This window comes from Pseudonaja textilis, chromosome 1 (assembly GCF_049901715.1).
Source record: "Pseudonaja textilis isolate UNSWEBS1 chromosome 1, rPseTex1.2, whole genome shotgun sequence".
NCBI lineage: Eukaryota > Metazoa > Chordata > Lepidosauria > Squamata > Elapidae > Pseudonaja > Pseudonaja textilis.
In genome coordinates, this window is record NC_141990.1 from 86,918,745 (window position 1) to 86,931,286 (window position 12,542).

Below are 12,542 nucleotides of genomic sequence, written 5' to 3' on the forward strand. Positions count from 1 at the left end.
CTGGAAAGGCCGCTTGATTGCAGATTGTTCCATATGTTTCATTTGCATAAAAGCTCATTGTTAGGACCGCCAAGAATAGTAATAATTACGTTGCAACTTTCAATTGCTTGTGCATACATCAATATAGATATAAAAGTTTCTTACCTGTCCAACTCTTATTCTCCCAAATGTCACAAGAAGTATGATTAAACTCTCACGGGGGGATTAGTAATACCCAGGTAAGAATGTCCCAAAGGTGCTTTTTCAAGAGGCAACCGGACTTTCGGAAAAGTCTAGTTGATTCTTGAAAAAGCACCTTTGACTGAGAATATCTATAGACATTCCCGGCAAGAATGCCATTTTTCATGGCAATGATCTTGCCATCCAATCTAGCCAGTTGTATGGGAGAGTTTATATGCTCAACCTATCTGAGAACTACATAAAAGAACTGGCCTTTTTAGATATCATAGCAACAGCACTTAGGAAATACTGTTGACTGCATTAAAATTAAGGATTACCATATCAGTAGTTCTCAGACTTATCTAAATCTCACATATTCTGTGAACAACAATATATACATATGCATAGACTTTATCTAACATTCAGAGCCTTCTCTATAATTTCCTATGTTCTTCGAACACCCTTCTGAGCTTGGAAATACTCACCTTTGAGCAAGTTTCTAAATATTAATAATTTTAATGTATTTTCAAAGTACTTAATTTTAATTTGGGTTTATGGGTTTATTTTTTTATTGTGAATTGCCAAGCAATCTTGGTAGTTACTGATACATAAAGTAGGGATGGGATAGAAAGAAAACTATTATTAGACTAAGAAAGTAGAGACAGTCTGAAAATAATTGGTTTCCAATATTTATTATGTTGATGCAATAATCTGTCCAACTAGAAAGGCAATGTCAGTCAAGTGACTTGAATTTAAAGAGGATTGGCCTGTTTAATTCCAACTTATTTCTTAACAGCTTCTACTAAAAATAAATAAGCAATATAGCCATAATAACAGTATTAGAGAGGTTATATTAATGCAATCATTTAATTAAAAACATAGAATGCCAGTTCAGCGTAATGATGTTAATTCATTTCTTAGTGTAGAATGCATTTGTCCTAAAAAGTTTATTTGGATGACAACAAGCAATTGCTTTTTGAAATAAATATGATTTTTTTGAAATAAATATGAATAAAGCATCCACATCAATTACAGTAGATATTTATTTACTTATTTGATTTGTATGCTACCCATCTCACCTATAGGCAATTCTAATTTACCAAGAAATTATTTGTTTCTATTTTTACTAACATGTCTATGAAAAATGTTAGTTATCAAATAAAGAATAAGTTTTCCCCTATTGATGGATATTACTTAAAGCATTACTTTGCCTGTTGACTTATGAAAACTATGCAACTAAACATTCATATCGATATGTTATTGATCAAAATAGTTGTGATAATTGTTCTCAATTTTCTTTCTTTTTAGGCTCATATCTAAAACTATGATTTTGAAATATAGCCAAAAATTCAATGTTTGTTTATTTTAAAACATTTATATAGTCACCATTGTTATACCAAGCTCCCAATGGAGAATTAAAGAATATTATAATAAAACAACTCAAAACTATATTAAGACTGTTAAAACCATAAACATGAACAAAACAAAAAACCTGGCCCCAAGTTAAGCTTCTGGCATACAGTCACCTCATTCTATACCAGCACTTGGTTAAATCTTCAGTGCCTTCTAGGCTAAGAGGATAGAGGTCTGCCATACCTCAGCGGGAAAAGTATTCCAGAAGGGCAAGGGAAAAGGCACATTTCCTATAAGGTGACAGTGTATAAATAAAGACACCAAGAGTATGCCTATCCTATCTACCCAGATAGAATAACCCTTTTGGAAAGGTTGTTCTCACAAATAGAGAGATGATAGACGAGATAGATAGATAGATAGATAGATAGATAGATAGATAGATAGATAGATAGATAGATAGATAGATTAGATAGACGGATAGATACATGGACAGATTTTGTAGTGACAGAAATGTCACTAGAATCTACCTGAAGAGCAAAATAAATAAATAAATAAATAATTTAAATACTTTGTTGTTTTTAATGTAGCCATACTTAACTTGATCTTATATATAGAATTAAAAGGTTACAGGATTTGTTTCTATTTAAAAGTAGAAAAAAACACGAAATTACTTTGTACACAGTGCAGAAAACCACCGCATTGGTGTAAAAGTATCTTATTGTGCCTTCCAATAATTAAATCTCCACATTTTCCACTTATCTTGAACACTCAAAAGACCACACATTTATTGTGTGTACCATTCAGAGACCGTACTCTCCAGATACATTTCAAAAGTCCTGTATAATCTGTAGTATTTTGATATGTAAACTTGATTATTTGTTGAATTCATAAAACATCTAAGAAATAATACTGCATTACAAACGTTAAAGCCCTTTCAGTTATGTTTATGTGTAATTCCAGTCTAGTTGTTTTCCAACACAGCTGTTGCAATCCAACTCACTTCAAGTTTACCTTCTAAAACATCTGTATGTCATTTACTGCAGGAATTTCCTAGGCACCATGTCAAGTTTAATCTTCCCTTCAACTAATACAGTTGTCTGGTGAGTTATTTCAATATCCGTTCTATTTGAAATCAATTCTGTTAAAATTAATCCCTTGAAGCTCCATTGTGCTTGTATTGATTGCCTTGCTTTGAGTTCTTCTTGCTTTGTTTTTAGAAGTCATAATAGACTGAGAACCCTGACCGAAAGGAATTCTGTGTGCTTATTGTTGTTTGGTCTCTTCATAAGGAGGCACTGGCTCCTGAAATTGCTGAACATGGTCCTCTTCCATGGATGCCTTCATGGTGGCTTCCTCATATGACGGAGGCAGGCATACAGCGAGAAAGGCAGTTTCAGGCAAGAGGGTGGAGTATTGGAATCTCTGCTCATTGTTCCAAGGCAGCACAGAGAGAAAATCTGTCACCTCATGCTCCGGAAGGGACTCTGGCAAGTCAATGCTGAAGATCTGAGCCTGAGGACTGTGACGCTGGCAACGTCTGTAGAGGAAGAGCAACAGGAAGGCCAGGAAGAGCATCACGGTAGCCGGTAATATGATGCATAGGAATGGCTCTATGTCTTCTTTGGTTGAACTTGCTTTATGCTGACTCTAGGAGAAACCAAGAGAAGAATGTGCATCAGGCCTTTGCCAATTTCGTTTTATGTGCATCCTGTCTTTCATAAAAACATCATCTCAATGCAGATAGACAGCAGTATCAAAACAGCCTAAACCCATAGAAATAAGCAAATTATAAAGCATAAATACAGTTCTAATAGAATGTGCCGTTTTGCAGAGTGTGCACAACTGAGCAATTATACTGTCCTCCAATCAGGTTCTCACTGCACTTATAAAATGCCTCTACCTAAGGGCTAATCCATCTCTCTTCTTGAAGCCTCGGAGACAGATTGGCACTTACTACTGTCCCCCATCACTCAGGAAAACCTTATTATGGAAGTTCAGAGCCTGTTTGAAAATAGCAAGTATAAAGACTCTGTAGTCCCAAAGGTGCTTTTTCAAGAGGCAACTGGACTTTCTGTTTTTTCTTTGAAGATGTTTCACTTCTCATCCAAGAAGCTTCTTAAGCTCTGACTGGATGGTGAGTCAGAGCTGAAGAAGCTTCTTGGATGAGAAGTGAAACGACTTCAAAGAAAAACCAGAAAGTCCAGATGCCTCTTAAAAAAGCACCTTTGGGACAATGATGAGGATGACTGAGAATCTCCATAGACAAAAACTCTGTAGCCTCCTTTTCTATGCCAATAATTATCTCCATCAAAACCCAAAATGATTGATTATATCTAATGTTTTCTTCTGCCATTAGGAACAATTCTCGACAAGAGTTCTTTTAATTACATCTCATAAAATGGGAGGTTAGACAGGAGGTATCCTACAGAACCACCTCTTAACCTCCCATATCAGTTGGATAGCAACTGTTTCCCTGTACGGCTCTCAGAGGGCTGATTTAGCAACTCAGTGACTGGGATTTTTTAAAAATCTGATGTCTTTGTTCCCTTTCCCAAAGGACGTACAGTGTACTTTTGACAAGCTACTCAGCTCTTCCCAGTATTATTTCACAACTGACACTTTCCAAATCTATTTAAAATTCTGACTGAGTCATATAAACATATTATCTTGCAACTTAATTTATCCTCATCCCTGCACTAGAAGTAACTGTAAGCAAGGGGTTCATTCTAAATTTTTCTTCTCCCATTTAAGTTCCCTCTTAAACTTTGATAAGGGCACATAGATTTTTCAAACCCCAGACAGGACAGATGATAAATAAGCAGCTACTAGTTTTACTGCCAAATAAATCACAGTTTTTACTATTTATCCAATATGATTTTGGTAGGGTGCTTAAATTACTTTAAGAGATACCCTTTCATACTGATTTCTTTTTAATTTATCTACCCATCTCACTTTAAGAATTTTATGCTAAAAACCAGAGAAGGATTTTTTTGGTTAAATGATCAGTTAAGTGAGATAAAAATATTTCTGTTTATGTAAGGCAGACATGGAAATGGGAACCCTTCTAGGCATTTAATTGAATGAAATAGGACACCACATTTTTGAGAATACAAGCTGACACTTACCTATTTTATTGTTACATTTTGTGTTGTCTAACAATTTAAAAAGCAATAGTGAATTGCCTTAATAGATTTGTCAAGGCTGCATATATTGGTTTTATTTTTCATCTTGTTTTTGTTAAGTTTTTATAATTTTTTATACATAGATACCTAAATTTAATCTTATTTCAAACAATTGCAGAAAACAAGGCCCATGGTTTCCTTCTTACTTTACTTTTATTAAAACACATAGGAATTATTATAAATGATGTATGTAAGCATATCACTTTCATGATAGAGAGCAGAGAGCAAATAATGATTTCTATTTATAGACATTGGGGGCAAATGATAATACAAACTCAGTCTATTTTACATGTGCATTAAAACATTGGGCATCTACAAGCCCACTTGGAGTTTGCAAAAAAGCACCTGGAAGACTGTGAGGAACAAACTCCAAGCAGGCTTTCATATGTTTTGCATTAAGGAGAGGCTTCTAACCATGGGTGGGATTCTACCAGTTGCACCGATTCACTAGAACTGGTTGTTAACATTCTAAGCAGTTCAGAGAACCGGTTGTTAGAAGAAATTAGTGGCCTAATCCTGTAAGGAAGGCAGGAAGGAAACATTCTAGTGTTGCTTACAGCAACTGCCTCTCTGTTGACCCTTATTACATTCTTGGCAGGACTAGACTTCCTGTCTCAGGAACGTCTCTGGAGTTTGTTTCCCCTCCTTTGCAGGTACTTTGCTTGTGTGGAGTGACCATTCAAAGTTACAATGGCACTGAAAAAAGTGACTTATGACTATTTTTCACACTTACAACTGTTGCAGCATCCCCACCCACAGTCATGAGAGGCCAGGCGTGGAAATGCATGCCTCGATGTGAGTGATATTGAGTTGGCCACACCCAGCCAATAACATGACCACCAAGCCATGTCCACCCAGTCACATAACCACCAAGCCACGTCCACCACCTAAGCTACGCCCACAGAACCAGTTTTTAAAAATTTTGAACCCCACTCCTGCTTCTAACTAGCCACTCTGCCATAAAGTCCAGATCGATGGAGGGCTGCAGTGATGATTGTCCTTCTAGAACATCTCCACACAAAATCTTTGGAGCTCAGTCAGAGTGCCCATCACTCTGTTCAGTTCTTGGTCACCTCTCCCCCAATTACTCAATTTGACCAGGCGACCAGCTCTTAGAAGAATACTGGTTGTGCCAAATTTCTTCCATTTGAGAATTATGGAGGCTACTGTGCTCTTAGGGTTACGGTTCAGTGCAGCAGGAATTTTATTGTAGCCTTCCCCAGATCTGTGCCTTGCAATAATCCTGTCTCTGAGGTCTGCAGGCAGTTCCTTTGACCTCATGGCTTTTGCTCTACTACAGTATGCATCATGAACTGTGACAAATTCTAGACAGGGGTGTGTGTGCCTTTCCAGAGCATGTTCAATCCATTTAATTTACCACAGGTCAACTCCATTCAAGGTATAGAAACATGTCCGCAATGATCAAGAGAAATGGGAGCCACCAGAACTAAATTTCACATGTTGTTGCAAAGAGTCTGAGTACTTATGCCAATGAGTTATTTCAGTTTTTTCTTTTTAATAAATTTACAGACATTTCTAAAATTCTGTTTTCACTTTGTCATTATGGGGTACTGAATGTAGATTAAAGAGAGAGAAAATGAATTTTAACAACTGCAGAATCAGGCTGCAGCATAACAAAATTGACAAAAGTGAATTTTTGAATATTTTCTGAATATTTGAATAATTACTGAATATTTTCTGAATGAACTCTAAATGGGGAAATTGTCACTAGGAACGAAAGGGGAAATTAAAATTTTACATTGTTCTTAAATTATACTCACATATTTAATGGTATATAATATGATAGAAAGGATTATGGTAAATATCAAATATTGCAGTACTACCATTAAAATAAATACTTTGTGAGGAAAAAGTAAACTGCAAACCTTTTATGTTTGATTCTATTTACTACCACTTGAAGCCTAATGGTATAAGATAAATAGGATGTATTCCAAATTATGGAATACAGAATGGACAGGTTAATCAATATTTCCAAATGCAACAGCAATGATATCATTTGTTGCAGATTTTTAGTATGAATCATCAGTTGACTTTAAGTATTCTGTGCTTTGAACCCAATACAAAATGTGCATTGCAGATAGCTTACCTATTTAAAACATTGACATTTTGGAGTTTTTATCTGACGACTTGAAGGCAATTTGAAAGAATGATTATACTACAGAGTAAATACTTTTATTCTGTTTGAATACTTTGGTAAACCAATTTTGCAAAGTATCTTGTCTTTTGCAAAATATCTTTACTGGTTTAATCAACCTGCAAAAGTGCATCTCTTCCAAATACATTCTGTTAATTTTTTTTTTTGCTTGATTTGTCCTGAGTTTTCTTGTATGGAACAAACGTTACCATTTTACATGCTCTTTATTTACACCTGACCATACTGTCTGTTTTGTATATTTTGGTTGAGAAAACATAGAAAAATAAATCAGATATGACAAATATTATTTTTTCAAAAATATATAGAATTGCTTGATTCATTAATAAGTAGGCAGAAGAAAAACCTGTTGATTTATATAATGTCCTAACATTTCCCTAACCAGGATTTCAAAATAAATCAATCAGAACAATACATGTTTATAGCCAAACTTACAAATTAATCACTGCAGAGCAGGGTTTAACAGAATAACAGAATTATTGAGTTGGAAGGGACTTTGGAGGTCTTCTAGTCCAACCCCCTGCTCAAGGAGGAGACCCTATACCTTTTCACACAAATGGTTATCCATTATCTTCTTAATAAGCTCCGGTAATAGAGCACCCACAACTTCTGAAAGCAAGTAGTTCCACTGGCTAATTGTTCTCACTGTTAGAAAATTTTTCAGTTCTAGGCTGCCTCTCTCTTCAGTGTTTTCCTATGCACTTTTATGAACATATTTACTTTTGAATTTTAAACAAATGCAGAGAAAAAACAAAAAAAAATCTGGTTGATTATTGAGAATGGAGTTTTGGCTCATTGTAGTAATGATGCAGAAATCATAAGCTATTTCAATCAGGAACAGAAAAAAATTGCATACATGGTATGATATTTAAGTATACTGTGCTTAGATTTTAATCACCGTACGCAGATTCAAAACATTTTGACTTTAGCATCAAGTAGTGTGAAAATGTAAATGAGTAATCAGTTTTTTTCATCACAGACCAAACTCATTCACTATTAACTTCAGCACTCCTTTTTTTTAGTATAGTAATAATAGTTTAGACATTCAAATAAATGAAATCATATTTAGGCATAGTCAAACAAAGAAACTATGCATTGTGAACAATTTTATGAACTCATGCAAATGCGAAGGATCATATTTATGCTTATAGTGGTTGACATCAACACAAAAAACACAATTCCAATCATTTACTGTCATATTACTACTATTACTCTTCTGATCTTATCATGATAAGTTATTCTGTCTAAGTAGGAGACCTAGAAATAATTAGAAAGAATAAGTTCCATTCAATATTCCACTAAATTCAGTGGGACTTACTTCAACATAGACATGCAGATAATTACATTCCTAGCCAACTATTAGTTTTATTTTTCACACAGTTCAGCTAGACTTTTATTTAAAGAACCAGACTAAATTACTTTACAGGTTACAATAAACAATACTGAGAAAAATAATTTCACATGACCCTCAAAATCTCTTTTAGATTGTCTTGTCAGAGTAGCCTTTCTGATCTATCATGCCTTCCCCTTTTGCCACTCACAACACTATAAAAAGTAATATAATCTAGGAAACAAAATTTGCTGAATATCACTTAGTCTAATATCAGTAAAAAGGGTCTGCAAGAGAGAAAGATTAAGAATGAAATAGTCTTGAAACGAAATGATAGATTCAAAAGCAGTCAAAGTATCAATTTGAAGTTAAGGTAAGTTTTGAAGTAAATATTTACATCAGTTTCTGCAAACTTTTTTTCTCCCCTCAGACGGTGAAACAAAAGGAAGAGTTGCATGGACGACAGTGTACAATTTATATAAAACGAAGTACTTGTCCCATGTTTACATCACAAACTCTTTGTCATTCGGAAATGAGAAAGCTTGAAAGAACAGAAGTAAACTGCAAGGAATATAGATGATACAAACCTGTAGCTCTGTTTCCACCAATGGCACACCTGATTCGCTGGTTAACCAGTCATAGTTTCCCCTGTCAGCGTGTCCAAATTTCTTCCAGCTACCACTGTCCAGAAGCCAACGCATACTTTCATGGATGTGTGGATTTGTTCTTTGTTCTTCTTCTTCCGTTGTGGTCTTCTTTTGGATTATTTTTAATACTGTCACCTCCCTCTATTTCCCCCCCTGATACTAGGCCTAGCTTGGGATGCCTAAACTGAAAACCATGCTGATATTCTCTCCTGTTCCTGGCAGTGAAGAAGGAAAGGGCAGAGCAGTGACCAAACGAATCTTGGATGCTATTTTGTCTTCTAACTCAATCTCTGGATTTGCTTCAGTGGCCTACATTACCAGGGAAGCTGGCATCAGGTATCAGGGAAGAGATAGCCTTCTGATTGGATGGTTGCCTGCATTAAGATTATTAAAGGGGTATTTCCATGACAATCTGAGTGCACATGGTCCTAACTCGGTGGATAAATCATTGTCTACATTTATAGTTCATATACACATAATTTATATATAAATATATATATATACATAATGTGTTTGTGGAGGGGAAGGGAGCTCTAATGTTATAGAAAGATTAAAAAAAATGCTTACTTCTCCCTAAGGGTTAAGGAAATATTTCCACTTGGATGCAATGTAAATAGCAAAAGCAGTTGCTGCTAGGCAGGCAAGGGCATAGCTGAAAGCTGTTCTGAATTATTTAGAGGTATTAGGATGTAGATGTTAATGATAAATCCGAAAAGAAGCTGCTGCTAGAAAAGGCTTTAGTCAATGAGAACATACGATTGCTTTCAGTGACACATCTAACGGGCTTAATTCTGCTCTTTAATCTTCCCCGTAGATTTTTTTTTTAACAGATAAGTATCATTATGTTTCAATCATTTAATTTAATCATTCAAAGCAAAAAAGACTCCAAATGGTTTAGTTATATGGTTGCATCAAGACTGTATTGATAAGAGTAGCAAGATGTCAGTATGATCACTTGGCGGTTCTTATCTTTCTTTTAGTTCCCCCTTAGCTATATTCTGAACTTAACATTGTGTGGGAAACATTTGATAAAAATGTAAAATCATTAGCACGCAGAAAGCAAAGGAAATCATCTAGTCCCATTGGTATCTATACCAGGAATTCAAATGTAAAATTGCTAAGTGTTAAAGATATATGACATCGTAAAAGTAGTCCTCGAGACCAGAATTTTCCACTGCTAAGCAAGGCATGAGTCATGCTCGATTTTACAACTTTTTTTGTTCTTTTTACCTTTACCTTTTACAATAATAGTTGTTAAGTGAATCATATGGTCAGGAAGTGAGTTCAGCTTCCCCCATTGACTTTGCTTGTTGGAAGCCAGCTGAGAAAATTGATGACCACTTCACTCCAGGATGCTGCAACCACCATAAATACTTGCTGGTTGCCAAGGACCGGAGTTTTGATCACATGACCCTAGTTGTCAGTGTGAGGACCAGTTGTAAATCACTTTTTTCAGTGCCATTGTAAGTTTGAACAGTCACTAAACAAATGGCTGCAGGTCAAGGGCTACCTGTATAGATGATATCTACCCTATAACTAAACCTGAACCATGAAGACCAGAAATGGCCAACATAATGCGTTTAAAAAGAGGAAGTAGGAATACACATCTTGGGAGACCTGAGAAATTACAAAAAGAAATTACAAATTACAAGTATCACCTGTTCTAGGTAAGTTAAGTAGTGGGAGCAATATAGATAGTCCTCAACTTACAATCACAATTTTCTTTTGTTAAGCAAGAGAATTGTTAAGTGAGTTTTTGCCCCATTTTACGACTTTTCTTGCCACAATTGTTAAGTAAATCACTACAGTTGTTAAGTTAATAGCCATAGCACTTAGACTTATATACTGCTTTACAGTGCTTTACAGCCCTCTCTAAGCAGTTTACAGAGTCAGCCTCTTGCCCCCAACAATCTGGGTCCTCATTTTACCCACCTTGGAAGGATGGAAGGCCGAGTCAACCTTGAGCCTGGTGAGATTTGAACTGCCAAATTGCAGGCAGCTGGCAGTCAGCAGAAGTAGCCTGCAGTACTGTACTCTAACCACTGCACCACCAAAACTAATAACACAGTTGTTAAGTGAATCTGGCTTCCCCATTGACTTTACTTGTTAGAAGATCACAAAAAGTGATCACCTGATCCTTGACACTACAACCATAATAAGTACAAGCCAGTTGCCAAGTGTCCGAACTTTGATCACATGCCTGTGGGGATGCTTCAATGGTTGCAAGTGTGCAAAACGGTCATAAATCACTATTTTCAGTGCTGTTGTAACTTTGAATAGTCGACAGTCACTCAGTGAATGGTTGTAAGTCTAGGACTACCTGTAACTACAAAGTAGCATAAGGCAGGTCCAGGATATGTCAACCCAGTGGGCCTCTGGGACAAGCCCCAACCATGCTGGTGTGGAAAAAGAAATATGGCCGTGTTAGTCAATGTAGATGAAGATTTTATGGAATATGAATATATTTAACACATAGAGCCAAACATTCAATCATTCTTATAGGTAAACTCTACACCTGGTTGATGACAGCTGATGATGATAACAGTTTCAGAAATGATCAATAGTCACAAACTGCTAATATCACATGATCCTTTTGTCAGCATAAATAAGTGCTGACTTCCAAGCACTTTATCCAATTGCAGAGATGTTTCCTGTAATTTGTCCCAAATGCACTAGTTTGCTTTTTGTTCCCGGGTTGAATACATTTCGTTAATTCCTGCCATTGGTCTAATCTCTTTAGGTCTGTTTCTAATTATTTTACTATGGTTTCACTATGTGTACAAGTCTCCCTCTGGGCCTCTATTATACATGAATTATGTTAGTAAAGCTTTTAGATGTTTTTAATGGCAATAATTCACAAAACAGAATGTAACCTTATCCTTATATGACCTCAATATGAACCCTGTTTTATACAGCTATGATTTCTGTTTTATCCAGACATGCTATCCTTTCTATTGTGAAATAGAACAGTAAAGGATATTCATATTCATATGAATTTTCCTCACAGAAGAATTTCCTATATGATTTATCAAATACTTTAATCATGTCCAACTTTAAAAAAAAACATTTCTTTTATATAGACATATTGGAATCCATATCACTAGAACCATCAGTAGGACTTTATCAAGATGGCTCTTGTAATTGTGGAAAAGATTAAAACAATGAGTAAGCAGAGGTGGCTAAATCAATTAACGAAACAATAATATCTGGGCTGGTAACCCCTTATTAACTTTTGGCATGAAACAGAAAAAAAAATTGTGCTTATGATTTGGGACTTTATTAGAAAAAAAGGTATAATAGAAAAAAGTAAAAGTTTTTGTAATCATAAAGTAACTCTGTAATTGCACATATTTGCTGCAAATGTTTTAAGTGGGCATTTCATCTAGATACGTGTTTTTCTGTACATAAGATATACCTTCCTTTACATAGTTATGCATGGATTTTGGTATGCAATACTATCTCTCTATTGTTTTTAATTGGAGAAGTCAGCTTTTATACAATAACATTACTACTGTATTCACTACTGCCTATTCAATCATTAAACATAAAAGAAAAATGTCCCAACACTGTGAACATATTTTTCAAGTTTTCCTTTTGCAAATATGTTCTCTAATTGCACTCCTGTGAAGAATTTTTACAACTAGATTGGAACAACAATGGGGTGGAAAGGAGACCTGTGGGTTTTGTTTCAAAACTAT

The 12,542-nt window shown here is 35.4% G+C and overlaps 1 protein-coding gene across 1 annotated transcript; it reads right to left on the minus strand.

The window, feature by feature from the left end:
• Positions 1–869: 869 nt before the first annotated feature.
• SMIM28 (small integral membrane protein 28) lies at positions 870–9,211 on the minus strand. The gene is made up of 2 exons (XM_026705561.2): positions 8,785–9,211; positions 870–3,159 (listed from the first exon to the last, which is right to left on the minus strand). The coding sequence occupies exons 1-2, from the start codon at positions 8,896–8,898 to the stop codon at positions 2,776–2,778; spliced, it is 498 nt and encodes a 165-aa protein (XP_026561346.1). The 5' UTR covers positions 8,899–9,211; the 3' UTR covers positions 870–2,775.
• Positions 9,212–12,542: the final 3,331 nt, after the last annotated feature.

Coding starts and splice junctions, on each gene's coding strand:
- SMIM28 (XM_026705561.2), bottom strand. CDS start 8,898: ATGCGTTGGCTTCTGGACAGTGGTAGCTGGAAGAAATTTGGACACGCT. Junction 3,160..8,784: donor TGGTGGAAACAGAGCTACAG/GTTTGTATCATC, acceptor GGTTTCTCCTAG/AGTCAGCATAAAGCAAGTTC.